The sequence below is a fragment of the Sturnus vulgaris genome, chromosome 3, assembly GCF_052056855.1.
Source record: "Sturnus vulgaris isolate bStuVul1 chromosome 3, bStuVul1.hap1, whole genome shotgun sequence".
NCBI classification, from domain to species: domain Eukaryota; kingdom Metazoa; phylum Chordata; class Aves; order Passeriformes; family Sturnidae; genus Sturnus; species Sturnus vulgaris.
In genome coordinates this window covers 92,102,541-92,126,271 of record NC_142245.1, presented here as the reverse complement: position 1 = coordinate 92,126,271, position 23,731 = coordinate 92,102,541, and the positions used below count along the sequence as shown (strand labels likewise).

Sequence of the window (23,731 nt, the reverse complement as noted above, 5' to 3'; positions counted from 1 at the left end):
AATTTGGAATTAAATTATGGAGTAAGTTCAAAACTTTTTTCCCAATGAGTCTGTAATGCAAAAATTTACATCTTCCAAGTATAAATCAGAATCCTCATTTCCTGAAGGAATAGTAACTGTTGTTTTGTTGTTACCAGATTTAATATAACACCATTCTATTTTGCTTCAGTTACATACAGGGAGTCAAAAATCAGAAGCAAATTTTCAAGACGCAAAATTTAAGAATCAGGACTTAACTGGAAAATGTTATTGTCCATTGTGGATTGCTTTTCCAGCCTAGGTGGGCTTTGTTTTTCAAGACACTGAGACTGTAGATTTAGACACCTAAAAAGATGGCTTAATAGAGACTCTAGTGTCAGTTATTTATGAATGCACTGACGTTTAATGACTTTCACTGATTTTATTAATGACAGCCATATTTATGTTCTCTTGTTGGGTTTTTTTTTTCAGCCTTCTGATGATTTTGAGGCTTGTTTTCATGCTGCTATAGGAGAATTTAGAACCGAATATGACTGCCACACCCATCAAACAGACATATTCTCCATACTTGAAAGACAAGTTTGATCACAAGTCTTATATTGCATTTATATTTTCTGTAAAAGATCTGTACCTGTTATTTGATTATTGACATGTGCTGATATTTCACAAGTTTTTTAAAAAACTAAAGCAAGTGTTTTGATGGTATATTTTGATCTACTTTCATTTAAGCAGTCAACTCATGGGATCTTTCTTTGTAAGCTTGATCTCTTTTAGGGGTGCAGAGCACCCCAGGAAATTGAGTTACTTTTGCACTGTATCTCTGAAAGAATATCTATAAATACATGTTTATGCTAAAAAGGTATCTTGTATTGAAGTATAATTTTGTAGTTTCTGAGATTAAATAATCAGCTCTAAATCAAAATGTCTTGGGCCTGTACTGTGTTGCACTAGAAAACCAACTTCCTTTCCAACACACGTTCTTGTTCCCCTTGTTCCAAATATAAAAAGTCAGTGTTCAAATAAAATGTAAAATCTTCAAACCTTATCAGTTTTTTAAGCAGACGAGTGAGCCATTTTGTCAATGGAAGAGTCTGGTGCTCTGCTTTGTACTCACTAGTGATTTAAAGCATGTACCATGCTGTAAATTACCAGTGACATGAACCATGGCTAATGTTCATCATGCTGCACAGAGAGGTTCCAAGCTCTCAGTATTCTGGAACAGGTTTGCCATTCCAGTCTCACACAGGTTATCTTGCTGAAGTCCCCCCACTGCCCATAAGCAGAAGAGACTGTTCAGAGACTGTTCAGTCAAAAACTGTTCAGGGAGTGAAGTTGCTTTGATTTATGTACAAAATAAATATTCCTGGGGTCTCAAAGCTTGGCTAAGACTGTCTTCTGGTGTACAGGGAATATCAGCAAAATCATTAGGAAGAAGTATGGGTGGGTGCGTTCTTGAAGACAATCAGAAATTTTGCTGCTTTTCATTTTTTTCATAACAAAGGTTGCTTATGAAGTTATTATATATCATAATATCACCTTTGTGATGGTTCCTAAATCATAGCACTTGTTTGGAGGACAGGAATAGCCCAGTGAAACGAGTGCTGTGCTGGGCACTGCTTCCAGCCACTGAGGTAATTTCAGTACAAACCTGTTTGGAGCTCAGCAGTGCCTAGGTGACTGGGGCACTTGTGGTTTGTACTTCTGAGATGCATGTGGCTTTTCTTAGGCACAAGTCAGGAAAGGAGTTAACTTTGTACACTGGCTGACTGCCTAATCACCTGGAGTCCTACTGAGGAGAAAGAACTAAGTGTAAAGGATGGTTTATAGCAATGTTCTTAAAAAAACAGCAATGGTTCTCATGAAATTAGGGTAAAGAATCTGACATAGTAGTGCATGCTTTAAGCACTGTTGAGGTAAAACTCACTCTTACTGAAAAGGTAAGCAGCCAGTGCACTTGGCTTTATAACTGTGGGAAGTGACTGCAGAAGGAAAAACTTAACATAAAAAACATTCAGGGGGCATTTGCTTCACTGACCAGCCAGCCAAGCAGCAAAAAGAAGAGCAAGGGAATAGGTGCTTTCAGTGGATGAAAACCATAGCAGGCCAATTAAACACAAGGACTTTGATCCTTCAGTGAAAAAAACTTGTTCCTAAGAGATGCATGTGGGGATTAGGAAAGTTTCTTACCTCTGCCCATAAACTTAAAAGGATCATGAATTTTAATTTTTTTTAAAGGTTTTATTTACTTAATTTTTAAGCTGTGAAATACAGCAGGGAGACTGAACTTTCTAGGAGACCACCTAGAGAACTAACCCAGAAGATTCTAGGCCTGAATTTAAATGACTTCTCAATTTTCACAGTGTGGCTCCTCTCTTCCGCAGTTTATAAAAAGGGGGTTGGGGATCATGTGGCTTTTCTACAGTACTCCAGAAGCTGCAGTTAAACATTTTACCCTACCAGGCATGCACTGGAATAGAACACACACAAAGTGTCAGCATATTTTATTTCATATAACTGCCTCAGGAAATTTTTCTTTCTGGACTCAACAGGTCCAAATTAGCCTTTTACTCTAATTTAAAGCTGTATTCACAGTGTATTGTTTCAACACTGGCCATATGGTGCAAGTTACAGAGCACATCTATGCAATTTACACTTACAAGGCAAGCTCTGGTTAAATACTACAGCTGGGTTATCTTCATCAGATTAGATATTGAATATTTTCCTCACAACAGCAACAAACTTCTCATCTGTTGGTGGCTTCCTCGGGCTGCCAGGCTGTAAGAATTTTTTGATTGTTGGAATGTTGCTGATTCTTCCTTTAAAAGCCTGTAAGAAGCAACAGTAGAGTCAATGAGACTAAGGAAATTATAATTCCATCCTTCATATCTTAAAGATCAGGTGACTTGGATTTTTACTTGTCAGATGTACTTATTAAATAGAAAAAGGCAATAGCTTCTTCTGATCTGTAATGCTGGTGCTATACCTTAGTTTCCCAGACGGGAATGGGAGAAATTAATATTAAAGAGTTAAGATTCATCTAGTAAAAAGTGGAAGAAAAAAAAACCCAGATTCTGGATCCCAATCCTGCAGATATATTTGAGGGGAAAAAAAAAAAGGAGACAAGGACAGGAATACTTCAGTGCAAAGCACTACAGAAGTCAAGACATACGAAACTTAACTGCTCTTTGTATATGATTTCTTAAAAAATTATTTTTGCTGGCAGAAGGAAAAGGACAGGGACTGCAGACACACCAGGCCACAGATTTTCCTTCCAGGTGTTATTTCTGTGTTTGAAGACATGGAAGTAGCAGTTAAAGGACGAAATTGGTAGCACTAATGAGTGAATTCCTGCCAGCTGAGAACAGCTGCAAAAAGCAGAACTGGAGAAAGGTCCTGCCAGCAGTTCTGGGGCAAGGCAGTGCATTGAGCACAGGTTTTTGTAGTCAAACAGACCACAGAAGTGTCAGTACAATGGCTCAAAAGATGTAAACATCCATTAAACTTTTAACAACAGTCAGTGAAATTTGTTTGTTACCTTCCATATTGACATCAGATGATTACTAACCTGTAGCAGAGGGAATGCAGACAGTACATCAGCCTTACATTCTTCTACCATTAAAATGGCTTCCAGCAGATGGACATCTGCCCAGCTTAATTTGTTGCCAACAAGATAATCCTGTCCATGATCTTTTAAGGCCTATAAAGTATGAACAAATAAAAAAAAATCACATGGTATGTCACAATTTTATCTAGGTATTTAATTGCAGACAGATTTCTAAAAAAACACAGCAGAGCAAAACCATGCAAGAACCTATGAAATTAGAAAGTAATAAATATTCTTTAAACAAAAAAAATTAAATCAGAATTCATGTTTCAGTGTGTATGATCCCATCTCTCACTCTAGCCTATTGCACCAAGTAGCTGTATACCAAGTCCAGTACCGCAAGAAAGACTTAATCATACAAAAGAAACAGGACTAAAGTAATTGGAAGAGGTAGTCAGGCCAGTTTACCTGTAAGCACATCTCAAATTTTTAATAAAAAAGTTAAGTGAATTTCCAGATGTTTCAGCAAAATTTGAGACTGCTGATTAGTTTGAAATATGTCCAGAACAAAGGAATACAACCTTCCCACCCTTTATCCCATAAGGAAGGACTCCTTTATGGCAAAGTGCTGATGCAAGAACCACAGCTTGCTAAAGCTACTAACAACTGTAGCAGACCAGTTGAGATGAATGTTGCAGAACAGCTTCAGAGCAGTTACCAGCTCTCCAGCCTACTTCTGTCCTGACTATCACCCTCCCATCAGGAGCAAGAGAAGGGCATGTCTGTGCCCAAGCCACACCAAGGCTACTCTTAAATAATAAATGGGCAGTAAGACATCAGTCTGTGACTCTGGAAGCCAACTGCTTCTCCAGGCCCATCTGCCAGTTCTACCATAGAGGCAGCAATCACGGGCAGAGTCACAGCTGACACCTTCACGTAATTATTTCCTACAGTGCTCTAACAAGGTTCACCACAGCGTGTTTGTCATACTGCATGGAAACTCCCGAACACAGCATGTAATCTGATTGCCTGCAGGGTTTTATATTGCCTTTTGCTGCTCCATCTGGCTGCTGAGTGTTTTAAGTAAACACTCCCAGCTAGGTATGTTTCCTGTCAGCTTGCTGAATGAGTAACACATAGACTGCAAACCCTGATAAGCTGAATCAATAGACATCTTAAACAGCTGGTACAGAAAGAAAATTATTAACCATTTTAACAAAATTAACTAGGCTAAAATAATGGAAAAGTTCAGCTGTATCTTTACCATAAGCAAACAAGGATTACTTTAAAGACTCTCCTACATAGAGCATACATGCTAAAACATATCACAACAGTAGTTTATACTACCTAGGCAGAGACTTAGAGAATTTTGGTGCATTTTTTTATTGTTTAATAACTTAAAATACATATCAAACTTCTAATCTTTTAAAGATTAGTGTGTGTAATCAATATCACTCAGCACAGCCCTCCATTGGTATGGCAGTGGATATATATGAACTCTGATTACAGAAGTGCTGGATTATGTCATTTGTATAATTATTTTACAGGACAGTCTCTGTGGGTTTTGTTTGTGCAATTTAAGGCTCTAATAAAGTGGGACATGAAATTGCATCAAGTTCTGTATTTTTTTGAATGGACTTCAGCTGCCTGGTAACCAAGGCTTCAAGCTGGAAACCCAGCTCAGCTCTGAAACAACACAGCTTTGTGTCCTTGGCAGATTTCTGAGGAGACCACTGTGCCCTGAAAAAGCACTGTGAGAAAGTCTGTACAGCGCAACTACACATGGCACAAAAGGAAGAGTTACAAACAGAAGCAAACTTGTGAGATGTGCATCACAGTTGGCTCAATTCAAACAGGAAAATTTTTACACAAAATAAAGTTCAAATATCCTTATAGAAGAAATAAAACAACAGAACAAACAGCAAGCTGGTAGAAAAGGAAATTCAGTAACATCCAGGCAATGTTCCAGGGAGAAGAAAAGAACAATCCATCCCCTCCTGACCAACTCCTCCCTAGCCAAGAAAGCCTCTTGATGTGCTCTAAGGGGCCTCCCTAGGCAAGAAAGCCTATTCATGTGCAAGCATACCAAGACCTTCCCTCACAGCTCAGGCTAACTAGCCAGTAAATAATTGCTTAATGCTTTCTATGCTACATCTATCTGTGCACACCTAAGGATGCCCAAGTAGCAATTCAGAGAATGAAAATCACGGTCTCTAAGTATAATACATTTAAGCAATGGATTTAAGGAAGATCATATAATTGGATCATTAGCTATAAAGTGTAAATATATTTAACTTTGAATAGCAAAAATAAAGGAGGCTGATTGGAGACCTTATTGCTCTCTACAACAACGTGACAGGAGGCTGTAGTAGGGTAGGGGCCAGCCTCTTGACCCTGGTAACAAGTGACAGATCAAGAGAAAATGACTCAAGTTGCACCGGGGGGATTTAGATTAGATCTTAGGATATTTTTGTTCATGTAAAGGGTTGTAAAGCACCGGAATAGACTGTCCAGGGAATTGGTAGACTCACCATCCCTGAAAGTGTTCAAGAAACATGTGGATATGTCACAGGAGGACACAGTTTAATGGTGAATATGGTGATGGTGCTGAGTTGGCAATTGGGCTTAATGATCTTTGGAAGATCTTTTCAACCTTAACAGTCCTATAACACATTACACTTCCGGACAATAAGTATTGAAGGTTGGCACAAGTATTGAAATGGTGCATTTAGGCAAAACACTGGGAGCCATCAGCCACTAAGCTAGGTTGGAAAAGAAAGACAGCAAGAAGACCCAGTACTTATACCAGCCAAAAATTGTTTTTGGCCTTCTTTTCACATTGCTGGATATTGGCTCCACCATACCTTTCTAGAGTTGTACTGTCACTTGCCTTATGGAAAGTACATTTATGGGGACAGGGGAGTGGGGTAGGAGGGGGAGCCTGGAACTCACTGTCTTTGTGAACTACTGGTGATTTATAACTTACCTTTTCATAAACAGGAAAGTACCTGGCTGTAGCTCGTTCAATGATTAAGGCAAGATTCTTTTCTTTTGTATCAGCTGGTTGAAAAGGGAGATACATGATCATTCCCATTAGGTCTGTAGTTCCCTCCACGTACATATCAATCCTGAAACAAATGTTTTTGTTACACATATATCATTCGAACTCTCCATTTTGGTTACTTTCCTGAAATACAATGCTGCAGTGATCACTGAGTAAAATGTTTCTTAATGAAAGTAACATAAGACACTGGTTTATTTTCTTGGTTCTTCCACTTCAGGAAAACTTCCAGTTTTTTTCAAAGCACAAATTGTGAAACAGGCCAACAGTGCATGCAGTAAGCAAGATTAAAGGCTGCAATTAATGTATTTGAAGTGGAATTCATGCTGTTTTCCATCGATAATCTGTTCATTTATGCTGTGGGAGAAAAGACTGCATATGCAAACCACTTTAGGAAAAAAAAATAGTTTTGAAGTCTAATCATGAGAGGATGCTGGCTACCAGTTAATAATCTCCATAAAGTCCATAATAATCTCCACAATCTCTGGAGTTGCCCTTCCATTCTCACAAAATAAACCCTCTACAGTGAGTGACAGTCTGTTAGGTATACTCACCTTTACGTGACTATACATTTAGGCAACGTTCTTTCTGTTAGTATTAACAGTCATGGAGGAGCGTTAGTAAGTGGTACATTGTTACCATACCAGGCTCTCTCCTTCAGGTCCTTCCCATAGAGATTGTACTTTGCTGCAATGTAGCTGAGGATGGCTCTGGTCTGCACCATCCTCATCCCATCAATCTCCACCATGGGCACCTGCTGAAACAGCAGGACTCCATCTAGGAAAGAAAAAGGAGCAAGCTACTCAGACTGCTGAAATACTACACTGAAAATAAGGAAGAGACCTGGTAAGAGACCAAGACATTTCCTATTCTCAGGGATGAAAGCATCCACAAGGAAGCAGCTCTTCTTTACAGGTCACATCATATTGCAGGTCTTAAAAAAAATACCTCCTGTTGTTCTTTTGTTATATTTGTGTGAACTTATGTTTAGGGTACAGTTTACAGACTCACCACTGCGCAATTTTTCTAAGTCTTCTTTCGTTTCTATGAATTCTTCCTCAAACTGAAAAGCAACAAGAGAAAACAACAGTCACTCCAAAGGTAGTGGAGAAGTGGAAGGAAGTCTGGCAGAGTCCACCTCTCCACACTATTCTCCATACTTTTCTCATTGTGTTGACCCTGCCGAGGAATCCTTTCAGTTCCATTCAGTAGCTGGGTGAGCAGCTGCAGTTACAGCTGCTCATGGATCTCTGGGAGCCCAAGGCAAGAGCTGGGAACTGCCTCCCTTTGTACGACAAAGGGCACAGGGACCTGTGGCACTGGCCAGGTGAAACACAGCAGGAGGCCACAACCCCAAACCCTCACTTAGACTGTGAAGGTGTAAAAGACCCAGGGTTTCCAGGTCCCTCCCTGGAGTTTGCTTGACCTGTTACTCTGTTGTTGCACCACAATTAAATTATTTTAAGGGCCGATGGAAAGGCTCCTGGATGGTCAGACAGGAAAGTTTCCTTAACAGACCCCCTGCTTCATCTCTGCTTCAGCAAATAACCCAAGAGTTTGGTGTCGCCAGCCCCACAAGACTGTACAAAGCATTATGCTCCAGAAAGCACTTCCTCATTATAAAGACCAGAATCACCTGCATGAACCATAAATGGATACTAAATCACTTACTTAAAAAGCAGCTGATGCCACATGAAATAGTGAAAAACTTCTTGTACATTATGCCTCTCTTACACAGCATTTATCTCCCTCTTTAATCCACTGGATTTTTTACATTTTTTTTTAATGAGGACATTTGAATGACGACAAGATCTTGGTTTCCTCAGCACTCATGCTTTGTAAATTCTGTCAGCAACATTCTCAAGTGACCACCATTTAAAAAAGCCTTTTATTTCCAACAGAGTATAAATAGTTTCAAAAAAACATATTCAAACAACAACTTAATGTAGAAATTAATGTCTTAGGATGGCCTTCACCTGATGTGAATCTAGATAGATCCCCTAAAACTGTCTTTGGGGCAGATCTGCTGATTTATTCTACTCAGGTCCTGACCCAAAGAACAAATGGCACTTTGTTTGGAGAGAGTGTTCAAAAGTTTTCATGTGGTATGCATGGTCTTTCAGTGGAGAAGACTCATGGGATACAGGGAAGTTATAAGCATTGAGAAAAAGTCACAGTTTTGTCTGTAGCAATAATTTACAATCTCAGCTTAAAGTATGTTTCAAAAATGACACCCATCAGTTCTTTTTGTATCTTAAAATCTCTTTACTGTGCAACTATTGCTCAAGGAATGCATGAAATACAAGACACAAGAGTGTCTCACTCAATCTAAGCATTCTGCATCACAATATGTGATGATGTGCATATCCCTAAGTACAGATGCAATTGGGAAACCCTTCTAGAGAATATCTATTTTAATCATAAATCACTTTATAAAAAAAAGGTACAAACCTCAACCCCAGCTGCTGCTAACAGCCATCGGATGGACTCCATCTTCCCCCTTCCCTTGGTGTAGTGCAGCTTGGGTTTCCCCGCCATGATTTCAGAGTTCTTGTTTTCCTGATAAAATCAAGATGGTGATCTTATAGGAAGCATGCTTTAAATTAGCATTTTGAATGTCCCACTACAAATGACTAAATACAGTTGGATGAATGTGAAGGTAGAAGAACTATCAAGTCCTACACACTTGTGCTTGATGCAACCAAATTTCTTGTGGATTAATGGAAAAACTACACACTAACAGAATAGGCAGCCATTCAGCCACATCATCACAATAAGAATCTCCTAAATGATATATTATTGTAGTTTTAACAGCTTACTGCAGTTTTACAACCAAAGCAGAACTGTAGGGAATTTCTGAATTAACACATTTTTAACCTTGCAGTGATGCTATCTCTTCAGTAGGTGCGAGATTTTGCCATATGTCATACCATACTTGAAAAATGTACTATATCGAATGGATTCCAAAGAACACCAAAGCTAGTGTCACCAGTACTATTTTCACCTCTCTGATATGACAATTCAGAGCCCTGTGCTCCTGTGCTTCTGCAGATATGCTTTTAAAAGCAACATATTTCACCAGGCCTACTGCGTTCCCTATTTAGCTAGTTCTGCCACAGTCAAACTGTAAAGGGATTTATATTCTATCTGTCCTGAAAACTTAACTTCAAAACCAAAAACCAAATGGATGGGACTGACCTCTGTCGGGCAGATAAGGCCTGGGCAATGCCCCTGGTGGCAGGGGACTCAAGTCAGCCCACCAGATGGCACTGGGATGAAACACTTTATCCTTTCAAATTTCCCTACCATGTGCAGTCACATGCCAGTGTATGACATTGGCAGCTGATGTGAGCTTGCCTGATCTTGGAAACAAAGCTAACACTGTACTCTTATCACTAATGGGTCACAAAAGAATGTAGCAAATTTCATAAGAGGACAGAGGCACAGACTAACAGAATGCTTCATTGTTAAACCAAAGTTTTATCTGTTCACTGGCAGGCTTATTTATGCTTGCATAGATTTCACAATACATAGCTGAACCACAGAGTAAAAATTTTGGCCATAATCCCAAGGCATCAATAAAGAGGCACAAACAGCACAACAGTGACGGGAGACTTGGCTCTCTCCACTGAAGTCCTTTGTGATGGGTGCTATCTTCCACAGGACCTACAGCACACAGCTATCATTCTGTTAGGAACTGGACTCAAAGGAGAAAGAGGTGCCTCCATCCAAAATGCAGCTCTTCCAAACCACTGCTCAGCTTCCACCTAGCCCTGGCAGCGTCTGTGCCCAGATACCTCATTCTCTTGTAGCAAATTTCTCCTGATACAAAAAGATGTGCTTGTCAACAGATCATGTCTCGAGTGGAGCTGGTAGTTGATGCCTAGCTAGATTCCTGACACCTGAACAGCAACAAGGCACTCAGAAAAGTGGCAGAGCTGCCTTACCAGGCCCTTACACATAAGACCATGACCTACACTTCATTTCTATTTCCCATGTATGACTTACACTATAACAAGTAAGAGAGCTCTTGACCATCTGTACTTCAAAAATACTTCATTCCCTGATGTTCAGAAAGTAGGTGTTGGTCTCAATTTCATCAGAGAGGAGAACGGCACTTAAACCGTCACAGACTGGGCAAACACTCTAAACTGCAGCACATGAGTTCAAGGCTGATAAACACACTCTAAAGGACAGGCTAGCATAAGCAAAAAGAGCAAACATCCTTGACCTCTCCACAAAGCAGAGCTGCAGCTGATAAAATTCAGCCCACCTAGAGCCCTGACTACTAGTCTGAACTCACTGCTCCACTCAAAACAGCCGGGAATTTCTTCCAGCAAATGCACTGCTAAAGGTCCGAATTTGGGGTTTAGGCTGAACACTTACATAGGGCAGAAAACTATTTTGGTGATCCCCTTATGGCTCTGTAATGAATGTCCCTTTGTAAAATAGTGAGTAGTGACAAAACAGTTGAAAAATTGGTAAATTGTATCTCTTGAATAGCAATAATTAACCTGAAAATTAATCACAAACTTTCTTGATATTTTAGTGCATCAGACCTTCCTTGGACCACAGGCACGCAGGTGTCAGAGAGGCAGCTACTGCTGTGATCGCTGTATTTAAACCCCCCCACACTGTTTGGTCGAAAACAATTCAGGCACCAGGCTTTCAGTGAGAAACAAACGAATTTAAGCAGCAAGGTCATAATCTGATCCAGGATCTTAAACTTTCTTCCTAATTGGATTTGGGCCCCATAGCAGTTCTCCACAACGCTTTGTTGCTCGAAGCCGTCCCGCACGGGGCAGTTCCAGAGGACAACCTCAGAGCAGAGCGCTGCACCGCCCGGCCCGGCCTCCGGACCGTCCTCAGGCTGCAGCTGCTCACCAGCGGGTGCTTTTCACTGGGGCTCGGGCCAAACCCGGATTAGAAAAGCTTCCACAGCCCGAGCCAGGAGGAGTGTCTGGACGAGGGGAAAGGCAAAGTACTCCCAGAAACTGCAAAACTTGCACTCCAAAGAGCAGTTCCTCTCCAGTTCCCCCCCGATCCTACCCCGAGCCAAACACAAACCCTCTCTGTCCCACCCAGCCGCCCGTCTTGGTCCCTGCTGCAGGAGAGAGGCTGGGGAATAACTGCTGGCCAGCCTCCCTGGAGCAGCATGGCAGGACGTTCCTCCAGGGCCAGCCGGTCTATCACGCACCTCGCCCTTTGCCCTCCGGGCAGGAGCCTTGATCCCGGCAAAAGCCACACACTGCACCGGGCTGGCACGGCCCGCCCGACCCCCGCCACCACCCCCGCCCGCCGCCGCAGTACCGTCTGCCCGGGCCGCTCCGCCACCTCAGCACCGACACGGCACCGACACAGCACCGACACGGCACCGACACAGCACCGACACGGCGCCCGGCCCCCCACACAGAGCCAGGCCCCGCCGACCCGCGGCCCTCCCGCCCCGTCCGGCGGCCGCTCCTCCCCTCGGCAGCGGCCCCGGCCTGGCCGTGCCCGCTGGCTGCGCCCGCCGCCGAGACGCAGCTCAGGGAAAAGCCACCTCGGCCTTGTCCCTGCAGTCTCACGGGTTTCTCTTGCAAAATGTGGAATATGTAAACACTTTCTTGAGAAAAGCCGTGCTTTATGTTTGATCTTTGTATACTTTCAAGCCTAATCAAGAAAGAAGTTCTAACCGGTGAAACAGAGAGCAGCTACCAAACAAGGTCTAAGTGATGTCCAGCTGTGGGAAAGAGAAATTATTTATCAGGAGAATTGCATTGCTAAGGGTTGAACGTGTTTTAATGATCTCAAACCTAGGGGAGTTTAACAAGGCTTGGAAAGAAGGATGTACCTCTGATAGTGGATACATAAAGTACATAATTTACGGGCCACAAGGGCATTTGGCAGAACTCCCAAGATAAGGAAGAAACTAATAAAGCCCACTCAGCAACTGTGCTGAGATCAGCTCTGACCGGATAAAAGGTAATTCAGTCAGGGAGAGATTCCTGCAAGAAACCCAACTCAAAAGAAGTACTGAGCATGCAAACGAATTAGCATGAGAAGAGGGAGAATCGTTAATCGATAGAAGATGGAATACTAGTTATTAAGAGAACTAGGCAACTTGTAGGCAATGAACATTAAAGCCTTTGCTTGCTAAAATGAATAAATAGTAAAAAGTTGTCCATGATTTTTGGAATACCACGGAGCAACCAGGCTTGCACAACTCTGAAATTAATAGTCAATGCCACTTCTAGTGTGTAATTATTGGTTTGTTGTGCACTGAGTAACAAACCCAGGTTTACTGAACAACATTTCCACTGGGCTGGCTCTCAGGGTGCTGAAGAACATGGGTTTATTTCCTTTCTTGATGACAAAAACCGGTTCCAGCTACATGGCATTCCTTATGTCCTAGGATGACATTATGGTGCTTGTATCTCCAATCGTGTGTTCTGTTTGTGCTTGGTATTATGTCCTGTGCTTTCAGGACTGAATCTGAAAGTGAGTGAAGGTTTGTTTTGTCTTGTTATCAGCCGGCTCATCTCCCCCATGGTCTGTGTTTAGGAGAGGCTTGCTCTGCTGGCTTACTCGCTGGCTTTTTTTTGTTTTGTTTTCACTTTGCTCTTGCTTTTGCTTATTAGTTAGTTCAGCTAGGCAGTCCAATTTTTCCTCTGGACTGTTTTGGTTTTTTTTTTTCTCTCCCTTTTCTGAACCTGTTCCAGACGGGGACCTGGGAGACACCAAGAAACACCGGGAGTCTGCATTCTATGACCTGCAGCAGTCATCCCCCAGCGCAGGAGACTGATAACTGGGCGACCACTCGCCGGAGAGACTTTCTGAGTTTGTCATTCGGTGTTGGTTTTTTTTTGCTGGGGAGTGTTTCGTTTGTTAAATAAACAAGGTTTTTTTACACTCCACTCTGAGGAAATTCTTCCTGAACCCGGTGGTGGGGGGAGGAGTCGTGGGGGTTTGCTTTCTGGGGGCTCCTTTCAGAGGTTTTCCCCCAAATTTGCCCTAAACCAGGACACTTATGAAGAAACTGTCGGCATTAGCAAGAGCTACAGTGCCCTGAGTTTACCCAGCTGAAAACTGCCAGTGTCTAGTTGTAGCTGGATTTAGGGCGCTGGCTCTTTCATTTACAAACTTGGTTTATTTGGTGTTCAGATTATATCACAGAATCATAGAATGGTTTGGGTTAGAAGGGACCTTAAAAATCATCTAGTTCCAACCCCACTGCGCTGGGCAGGAACACATTTCACTACATAAATGTGCATGTTTATCAAAGTTCAACAGTCTTGCTAACCTCAGTAGTGGAGCTGGATTTAAGTGATTAAACAAGTCTAGTACAACGTGTATAAAAGTTGGTTTAATATAAAGTGATCTAAGTCAATATGGATTCCTGTGTTCCAAGGTCTCACTAGCACCTGACACCATCCTGATTCCTCCTTCCTCAAGAAGATTTAAACTGGTGACAAGCATTTGTTTCTCAGAGTCTGCAAAGTGCTTTTAGCTGCGACAACAGGCCTTCTGATAAACGAAACATTGGTGAAGCTGCAGTACAAGAGTTCACGTGTCTAGAGACAAAACAGAGCTGCAGTAGGACCTCTGGTCCAAGCATTTTCCAAGTGAAGCTCGGTGGAAAGCTGAATCCAAACCTTTCCTCTTGATGTAACCAGAACCTGCAGGCTCTTCCTGGCATCTCCCAGAAAAAATACATGACCTACTGTTTGCAATAATCTCTCCTAATTTTACAACAATTCTTGGGAATGACAGAGAAACTGAACCAGACAGATCTTAGCATAGAAGTAGCAGCAAGACATCAAAGAACAGCCAGGTTTTGCGTATCAATAGTAAAACTTTATTTCAGGTATTCTCTTTAGTTATTTCAGGCACCCCGTGTTGTCCAATATACATCCTCATCACTGAACTATTTCCTTTGCTAATAGGCTCTTATAGGTTTACCTGGAAGTGTCTGCAATAGGCTAAAACCAGTCCTGTAGCTAAGGAAGAGAGATCAAAAAGATTTTTCTCACTCTTTCCGTTAATTTCACCCGGCTACTATCTGCAAATACAGTGAAACAATGTTCCTGTAACTTTAGAGTGCTTCTCAGGAGCGGAAGATTTTCATCAATTTGGCTACATCTTCCTCTCTTGTTGGTGGCTTCCTCTGGCTGCCAGGCTGCAGGAATTTCTTTATTGTTGGGATATTGCTTATTCTTGCTTTGAAGCTCTACCAAAAAAAAAAAGCAAAACAAGACCATGCTTAAGAATCATTGCAACTGTCAGACATTTCAATGGCATCCATGCCTGAAATCACATCACGGCTTGATGCTGCAGAAGAAACTATATGCTTCCCCCTCTTGGGCTTTTGGGAATGTCGTGACAGAATGTGGCAATAACAATGAGTATGTGAGGCCAGCTAGAAGCCCTCAGGGTATCTGATTATTCTGCATGTCACTTCTGACCCTCCCACTCTCTCATATTTCTCAGCCAGTTTAAATCAGTGGTCCATTCCCATTTATTTTCCATTCAAACTGCCCATTCATTTACCTGCAAGAGAGGAAATTTGGCAAGTATATCAGCTTTGTACTCCTCTGCCATTAAAATGACTTCAAGCAATTGAACATCTGCCCTGCTCAGCTGGTTGCCGACAAGAAAATCTTTTCCATGGTCTTTCAAAACCTAAAAAGAGAGAACCAGAAGGAGATGATGTCTTTCCTCTCTGTTACTTAATATGATATCTTCAAAGCAGGGTCACACATTGCATGGAGTTGTCTGTGAAAGAAGGAAATGCAGTTCAAACTCCTGTAGTACAAACAATGACCTGATGGCACTGCCATCCAAGGCATTATCTATCAGCTCTTTCTCTCCTACATTTCTGTCTGGAAACTCAGTTGAGCTCATCTTCCCTCGGCTGCTGTCGCTGCATTGAAGGCTAAGCTTTATGAGCTACAAAAGGAACTGTAATGCTTTTACATAGCATGTATGGTAGGGGGCATCAGCATGTCAGGAGAAAACTTGTTGTCAAAGCAGATGCTGTAGTGCCTTCCCTCTGAAACAACACACAGACTGAAACGTGGACATTTGGGAACCTCAGGGTTTGATGGAGTTTTGCAGCTTTACACCTCTCCCAGATTGAAGTGCCTTCTGTCCACTCTGAAGTGTCATGGCTCCACATTACTCCCAGCACCACCAAAAACAGAGCATTTATATTCCAGTGGTACTTTCTCTTCTGGTTTCTTAAAAAAAATTGGTGTGCTTTCAGGATGGAGGATCAAGGTAGCAGCATCAATTGAGCTACAACCTCTTTGCCACATACCTTCTCAAAAACAGGGAAGTATCTGTTTTCAGCCTTGTCCATCATATTAGCAAAATGTTGCTCCTTTTGTTCTGCTGGTTGGACAACATGAGTCATGAGTAGCTCATTCAGATCGAATAATCCTTCCACGTACATATCGATTCTGAAAGGATTAGATCCATTTGGGCAGGTCAAACACAGAGGTCTGAACAGCACAAGAAATCCTGGCATAACCTCAGTGAGATGCTGGGAAATCCCTGCCTCTTTCATCTCACACACACACACACACACACACACACACACACACACCCCCTGGCAAAGTTGCAAAGTTCCCCCGGGAATGCACTTGCACTGCGGGCAGGAAGCAGGGGGAAGCTTGGGTGAAAGACAAATGCAAAATTCCCAGGCAAAACATAAAGAATCGTACCCCTTTCACTTCTCACTAGGACTGACACTTCTCTGGACTATGGGTTGTTGAACCTGAACAAAATATTGCCATGTGTGCCATCCAAACTCGTGTTAAAAATCCAATCAGACAGGGTAAGTTTAACAGCAGCTCCATACAAATATCAGGCAAATATATTGACATGCGTTTACCAGTGCTTATTAATTGGAAGCATTCAAAAATACCTCTGGTCAAAACGTGCTCTAAGAGTCTTGTCCTTTCATAACCAGTTATCAATTCTAAGTCTACACTAATTCGTGGTTCTTAGAGAGAGAAGATTTGTTTCCTTAAAAGACATTGCCCTGAATGTGATGAGGAGAAAACGATGCTGCTGACTCCTGCAGGAGAAAATGAAAAGCAGCCTCAGGAAGACAATCTGCCCCCCTGGCTGCTTTCTTCTGATGACTGCATTGACCTGATGGATGATTCATGGGCTCGCTTGCCCTGTCTCATCTAGCTGGTCTCTCTGCTGCAGACATCACCTGCAGTCCCAGTCATCTCATGCTGCACAAAGCACTGCTCTCTCCCACTCCATCTAGCTGGGATTTCCTTGTGTTACACTCGGCTACAGTGTGAGCTGGGGTCTAGCAAGCAAAGGTGGTACTGTTACAGTACAGGGTTCTCTCCTTCAGGTCCTTCCCATAGAGGTTGTACTTCGTGGAGATGTAGTTGCAAATGGCTCTGGTCTGCACCAGCTTCATGCCGTCCATCTCCACCATTGGCACTTGCTGAAAGAGCAGGGATCCATCTAGGGGAAAGGGAATAACACAAGGAGATCTTCAGTCCCTGAATGAGATCCACGAGTGTGTGTTGGCCAAAGTAACCACATGTATTATTTTTATTTACAATCTGAATCATTTAGGCTGGATAAAGAATCCTAAGATCCAACTGTAAACCCAACAATGCCTAATTTCACCACTAAACCTGTCCCCAAGTGCATGTCTACACACAGCAAATCAACCACTTCTTTGGGAAGTGTGTTCACATGTGTGACAACCCAGTTGGTGGCAACCTTCCTCATTCTTACAAGAAAGTGTGGAAAATGCTCACCATGCAAACACCTTTTCTTCGTGACATGTTAATACTATAGCAATGAACTTGTGGAAATTTCAGATTTGAGGAAACATCCAAATGCAGAACTTTCAGCTGTCACACACTGAAAAATTCAAGCACTGCATGGCTCAGACACAGGAGATTTTCGTGGGGGTTAACACAGATGAGAAGGACTGAAGGATCTGGTCCAGACAGTTTCTGTCAGGCTTTGCTAAATATATCTGGACTTTCTAAGCCCTGGCCAACATACAAAATGAATCATAATGAATATATAAATAAGAGTGAATATAAAAGCATAAAATGTCTTTGTGAGTACTTTAATGACTTCACAAATGACATCTCATCCATACAGGCACGAAGTGGGCCAAATAAGTGAGTTCCATGAGATTCCTGCAAGAAACAAATATCACTCGGACTGAGGCTGGAGCCATGCAACTCATTTGCTAGCCTGCAGAAGCCTTGTCCCAGCATGAAAGAAGTAAAAAATACCTTCACAAAGGGCAGTATCAGATCAGAGAAGTGAGTGAAAGCTTTTTCTATATGGAATCATATTTCTTGCCACAGACAACTCATCATCTATGTTCCTCTTTGTAAGGGTGCATTCAGCTTTATGCTTAGGTCCCAAAAGACTTTTTGAAAGGCAAACTGCAGCAGGGGGACCAAGTCATTATTCCCAAACGACAGCAGGACTTCAAATGCTACCCTTTAGTTCAGATTTCTTTTGACAGGCCAGGTGAAGAGCACAGACATGTATCTGGTTTGGAGGAAACAGGATCATCCTGTTCAGGAAGATGGAAGCTGAAGCTAGCACGGTGGGTAGTTGCCTTGGGAGGCAGGAATGCAGCACAGGTATAGGTAAACTCAGAAATCTGGAACTCTGTTTGCATATGGATTATAAAACAGCAGCTTTGTAGGCAACCTAACATCTAATGAATTTCAAGATGATCTGATGACAAAAGCCTCTATTGCCATAGGATGGAAGGCAATGGACACAAGCTGAATCCAAGGAGAGTCACCCATCTGAACTTAAAGAAAGGGTCTTTGACTGTGTGGGCTGTCCAGAGAAGCTGTAAATTCCCCATTCTTGGAGATACTCAAAACCCAGCTGCACAAGCTCCAGGGTAACTGGCTGCAGGTGGCCTTGCTGGAAGAGGGGCCATGGAGTAGACAAGCATGAGAAGTCCCTTCTACCTCAACTGAAGATTGCAGCAACAGAGTGGATGATACCACCTAACACACTGCAGTGTACCCCACTGGGACCTCATGTACCATCAGCTAAGCGATTTTCTTTTTAAGACACTGAGCCTTAAGAATTCTTAGATGTTCTCAGACAAATAATTCTAATTCAAATACTAATTATTATTAATACTGCTGCTATTGTTATTTAAAAACGAATGAAATTTACCTTTCTGTAACTTTGTCAGATCCTCCTTTTTTAACAGGTAAGATTCTTCAAACTGCAGGAATTAGAAAAGAAATTTGCAGTCATTCCATGTTTTAGCCTCTCCCTCATTAGGTAAAGAAGGCCTAAAGAGATGTGTGTTGGGGAATTTTATTTTTTAAAACAGAAATCATGTTTAAAGACTGTGAGACACTTTGGCCATCACTGTAACAGAAACCCATGGCTCTTGAAACACACAGATTCCCATACTCCATCTCTGGTTTAATATCAGAATATGTCAGATTTAAAAAACCACCCCTGTGTGGTTTACAATATACTGGACCCTCAAGGGTACAGGACACTGTAGTAGCAATAATTATCTTCTGCTACTTTGCAAACGGGAATTGAACTGAAGGTACTCAAAATTACAGGTGTGCATGACCTCTGTGATGAGAAGAAGCCAGGTTCTGCTGCTGGGGCTTTAAATTTCTTTTTTCACTAGCTACAGGGGAGAAAGATTTGTGGTGCTACCAGAGGGCTTTGCACGTGATGTGTGGAAGAGAAACGGGAACTTGCCCCCTGCTTTGGGTGAGTTTGTGGTCACTGTTCGCTTGCTCAGCAATGCACTGTATGCAGAGTTTGAAACTGTTGTTCAGTCACATTTTTCATACGGAAGAGTAAAAGCACCTATTTGTCACATGATCTCAGTATAAAAGACAAGATGCAAACCTCAACCCCAGCTGCTGCCAGTAGCCACCGAATTGGTTCCATTCGGCCTCTTCCATCGAAGTAGTGCAACTTGGGTTTTCCAGACATGTTTCCACGTGCCTGATTCCCCAGTATCTGCAATGAAAAAATAACTTGCAATTTTGAGTCTCTAAACTAAGACTGTTTCACAGTCTCTTGTTTGAAACCATCATTTATAGTCCAAGACTTTAATCAACTTAAGAGAGGAGGTAGAAGTTAGATTATATTGAGAGACTGCCTTGTTTCATTCTGCCTTCAAATGTTTCTTACACATGCAGAATGGTTAAGCAGAACTCTGTACTTAGAGCAATTGTCCCAGTCAGAGAAGCAGTGAATCAAAACCATTTGCATCCAAAGTGCTCTGTTCTGACCAAACAGCTGAAGGAGCTTTCTGTGTGTTTTGGCATTATCTCAGAATAGAGTTTACTGTTTAATCAGGTACATGCTATAAAATCAGCAATTGCTGTGCATTCTCCAGCAGCCGTTATGCTCCACTGTAACCGGCCAGGAAGGAATTCTTTCCCCCAGTCAACCTCTTTTACAACACTCTCTGCTTCTGCAGTTTCTTTAGACAAGCCTTCAAAGTCATGGAAATTACTTTTGCCTCTGGTAACATCAGATTTGCCTTCACCACAGGCACAGCCACAGGGCAATGCTTGCTTGGTCCGGTTCCAACTCTGCTGGAATTTCAAGCAACACCCATTTATTTCTAGGCAGGAACTTAAAGCATCAACAGTTTCTAGGCAGACTGTCACCCACCCCACTCAGATCCACGCGGGCGCTAAGCACACACACACAGTGCCCAGCCTATAGCAGCCTCACAGCTATGGACGCCCTGCCAGCAGCAAAGCAGAGGCATTAACAGCAACTAAAGGAAAACGCCCAAACCCCATCACATTCCCCTTATAACTAACATGTCAGCTTCTCTGCAGTAGGAAGGAGGTGGTGAGAGGAAACACTCCCCACTTCTGAGATCTCCATTTCTTTTTCTTAGTTATGTACACCTCGAAAGTAGCTGATTAAGAATTTAACACTTGGTACACATAACCATATTAGTAAGGAAAGTACATACACATATTTAATCTATAAAACCCATTCACTGACTGAGTTTCACTTACAACTCCCTACATGTCCAAAATAATATCCCTACTTACCTCGTGCACACTGTAACTCGATCTGAGCTCTCAGCAGTTCCGCCTTGAGATTATATAACGCTATAGCCCCTCCTATAGAGATGTGCAAACACTTCTCTGCAAATTGGAAACCTCTCTCTCTTAAGCAAACAAAACCAATTACCTTTGATTAGTTACTTCCCACCTACAGGAAGTAAATTTCTGACTAATGCTGACTATGTACAAATGTAAGATAGATGAGAGGTCATGATCATTGTGTTTGGAAAATTAAGCCACAAGCACCATAGGTTTATGTCCAGAAAGCAGACAGAGGAGTCCTTTTACTTTATTCTAATAAATAGGAAAGGCCATGGGGCATTCCCATGAAAGAAATCATGAATCCCATGTGAACCTTTAACAATCAGACACCCTCCCCTTGTCAGCTTTCAGGCCTCGGCCACCATGAGAGCTGTGTCTGCACAGTTCTGCAGATAATGGGGCCAGCCTCTGGTCACCGAGTCTAACAGCTTAGAAAAATAGGCAACAGGTCTCTGTGTTCCTCTGTTGTGGTGTGTTTTTATTCCCAATGGTTTATTCATTTGCACTGTTGGTTCAGCCTGAGCTGTGCTCTCCTACCCAGTTGTCAATCTTCCCTAACACCTACCCTTTATTATAGAATGTTTTCTGTCCCTCCTCCTTCTGAATTGTCAATCACACATTGTATCCAACCCCTGTTCTGGAAATCCCCTTGGAAATCCCATAATATTTGAAGCTCCATTGGTTTGTTACATCTGTTCGCCTCCCCTTGTGTTGCCCATTGGTTTGAATATTGTGAATCCTGCCCTATGAGCCTCCTCTGTGTTTTCCCTATTGATTAAAATTGTACCCTCCCCCTGAGACCTCCCCCGTATATAAACTCCTGCACACTTGGGTTCAGGAGTATATTTCCGAACATATTTTTGTCCCTGACACTTCCTTGGAATCAACCCTTTTGGAAAACACATGGAAGACTTCCCCCTCATTCTTGCTCCTGCCCTCAGCGGTTGACAGCCTATGCTGTAGAGCTTAAGCCCTACAGCTGCATCCTGGACTGTGCTGCTTTCTGGGAACAGCCCACTCTCAGCCCAGTGCCGGGAACTAGCTGGAGGAAATCCGACATTGTGTCATTCCCCCACATTCTTGCACCACAGTTCCTCTAGCATGACCCTGTTTAACATCCACATATAGTTCAAATTCCTTTTCTGAGTCTGGAAGAGCTAAGACTGGCGCATTAACCAATTTGTCTTCTAATTTTCTAAAGCTTTGCTCTCCTTTTGGTATCCATACTATGACATTAAGATTGTCTTGGGTTAAAAAGTCATGTAAAGGTCTGGCCACAACATAAAAATCCTCGATCCATACTCAGCAGTACCCCACCAACACTAAAAACTGCCGTAACTCCTTTTTTGTCTGGGGTAATGGTACTTAAAAAATCCCTTGTATTCTTTCTGGATCAATTCACTGTAATCCTCCAGTTAGAATGTGTCCGAAATATTTGACCTTCTTTTCTACCAACTGCTCCTTCTTTTCAGACATTCTAAGTCCTTTTTCAGCAAGAAAATTAAGCAGCTTTACAGTAGCCTCTTCAACCACCTTTTCCTGTTCCCCTGATAAGAGTAAATCGTCCACATACTGCAACAATTTAACTCCTGAGGATGGAGTAAACTCTCTTAAATATTTTCTGCAAAGCTAGGCCAAACAAAACCAGTGATTCTGTATATCCCTGCAGGGGGACTGTCCATGTCAATTGTTGTTTTATCATTTTTCCTCCTTCCTCCTGTTCCCACTCAAAGGCAAAATACTGTTTAATATCTTCTGTAATCAGACACCCCAAGAAAGCATCCTTCAAATCCAGTATGGAATAATACTGATGTGAAGAAGGGATCTGATTCAGGGTTGTCTAGAGATCCGGAACTGTGGGATGCCTTGATTTGGCAATTTCATTTATTATTCTTAAATTCTGCACCATTCTGTAGGTTCCATCTGGTTTCTTAACTGGCAGGATAGGGGTGTTATAGGGAGACATACACAGCTCCAAAAGACCTGCCTTTAGCAGGGACTCAATAATAGGCTGTAACCCCTTCTTTCCCTCCCTTGAAAGAGGATATTGCTTTTTAGACACTTGTCCTGGTTGCTCCAAAGTAATTTGGAGAGGCTCTATGTCCAGTTTCCCATATTTCCCTGGGGCTGCCCACACTTCCGAATTTATTTCAACATAAGCCTTCTCAGACATTTTATACAAAGATATCACAGTGTTGGACTCCGTGTCATATTTTACGATACTAATTTGCATTCCCACTTCAGCCATCAAATCCCGTCCCAGTAAATTTCAATCACAATTAGGAACAAACAGAAATTCATACATTTCAAACCTGTTCCCTGCATCTATTAACAGTGGTTGAATAAAATGCACTAGCTTATGCTTTCCACTCCTTGAATAACCAATGATCTTTTTGACAACTTCCCTCCCTTAGGTGTAAAATTTAAGGTGGATCAAGAGGCCCTGTGTCTACCAGAAAACACACCTCCTCTCGATCCAGACCCACCTTAGAAGTTATCAAGGGCTCCAGAGTGGTGGGTCCTTGATATAATCGGAGCCCCTGACACCCCTAACAATCCATTTCCATTATCCTCTGGACTTCCTCCTCCTGAGGATACAGCTGTCTCTGCTGACACTTCTTTTTCCAATGCCCTTCTGCCTGGCAGATAGTGCACTGGTTCCTCCCCAAATGCTGTTTGGGTGAGCTCTCCCCCTCCAAGGAGGGAATTCCTCTGCCACTTCCTTGTGGCCAACCCTGTCTCCTCTGTCCTGGGGATCCCTTGGACCCTGCAGTTTATTCCTCTGGGGTTGCAAAAACTCTGCCATCATCTTTGCCTTAGTCTTTACCTTTTCCTCATCCCTTCTTACATATATATGCTGTGTTTTTCTAACCAATTCCTCCCGAGGCTTATTCTGCCACTCTTCATCTTTCTGCACTCCTTTCCTTATATCAGGCCAGGCCTTAGTAACAAATTGTACCTTCAGCAATGTATCAAAAGTTGGCCCCTCAGGATCCATCCCCCCTGCTTCGTCAAGGCATCCCTTAATCCTCT

General features: G+C 42.3%; 3 protein-coding genes across 6 annotated transcripts in view; 1 reads left to right on the top strand and 2 right to left on the bottom strand.

Moving 5' to 3' along the window:
* The window catches only part of TMEM14A (transmembrane protein 14A), a 29,933-nt gene extending 28,578 nt beyond the window's left edge, over positions 1-1,355 (top strand). For all 4 annotated transcript variants that reach the window (XM_088162295.1, XM_088162294.1, XM_014869519.2 and 1 more), the window contains exon 5: positions 451-1,355. In XM_088162295.1, the coding sequence (XP_088018421.1) occupies positions 451-490 (40 nt within the window). In that variant the 3' untranslated portion in view covers positions 491-1,355. The remainder of the gene's footprint in view (positions 1-450) is intronic.
* A 1,110-nt stretch (positions 1,356-2,465) lies between these two features.
* LOC106849097 (glutathione S-transferase) lies at positions 2,466-12,043 on the bottom strand. The gene is made up of 7 exons (XM_014869515.2): positions 11,895-12,043; positions 9,036-9,143; positions 7,596-7,647; positions 7,229-7,361; positions 6,510-6,651; positions 3,545-3,676; positions 2,466-2,805 (listed from the first exon to the last, which is right to left on the bottom strand). Exons 2-7 carry the CDS (start codon positions 9,120-9,122, stop codon positions 2,683-2,685), a joined length of 669 nt encoding a protein of 222 aa, XP_014725001.1. The 5' UTR covers positions 9,123-9,143; positions 11,895-12,043; the 3' UTR covers positions 2,466-2,682.
* A 2,355-nt stretch (positions 12,044-14,398) lies between these two features.
* Positions 14,399-20,667, bottom strand: LOC106864671 (glutathione S-transferase-like). The gene is made up of 7 exons (XM_088162293.1): positions 20,642-20,667; positions 19,470-19,583; positions 18,765-18,816; positions 16,922-17,054; positions 15,883-16,024; positions 15,114-15,245; positions 14,399-14,793 (listed from the first exon to the last, which is right to left on the bottom strand). The coding sequence occupies exons 2-7, from the start codon at positions 19,554-19,556 to the stop codon at positions 14,671-14,673; spliced, it is 669 nt and encodes a 222-aa protein (XP_088018419.1). The 5' UTR covers positions 19,557-19,583; positions 20,642-20,667; the 3' UTR covers positions 14,399-14,670.
* Positions 20,668-23,731: the final 3,064 nt, after the last annotated feature.

Bases quoted from the DNA above. Each gene is read 5' to 3' on its own strand.
- LOC106849097 (XM_014869515.2), bottom strand. From the start codon at position 9,122: ATGGCGGGGAAACCCAAGCTGCACTACACCAAGGGAAGGGGGAAGATG. The intron at 6,652-7,228 runs GTATGGTAACAA...CATTTGTTTCAG, and splicing joins GACCTGAAGGAGAGAGCCTG to GATTGATATGTACGTGGAGG. The intron at 2,806-3,544 runs GTTAGTAATCAT...TGCTTCTTACAG, and splicing joins CTGCATTCCCTCTGCTACAG to GCTTTTAAAGGAAGAATCAG.
- LOC106864671 (XM_088162293.1), bottom strand. From the start codon at position 19,556: ATGTCTGGAAAACCCAAGTTGCACTACTTCGATGGAAGAGGCCGAATG. The intron at 17,055-18,764 runs GTAAATTTCATT...CCTTTCCCCTAG, and splicing joins TCTGACAAAGTTACAGAAAG to ATGGATCCCTGCTCTTTCAG. The intron at 15,246-15,882 runs GTATGTGGCAAA...CTCTCTTTTTAG, and splicing joins ACTTCCCTGTTTTTGAGAAG to GTTTTGAAAGACCATGGAAA.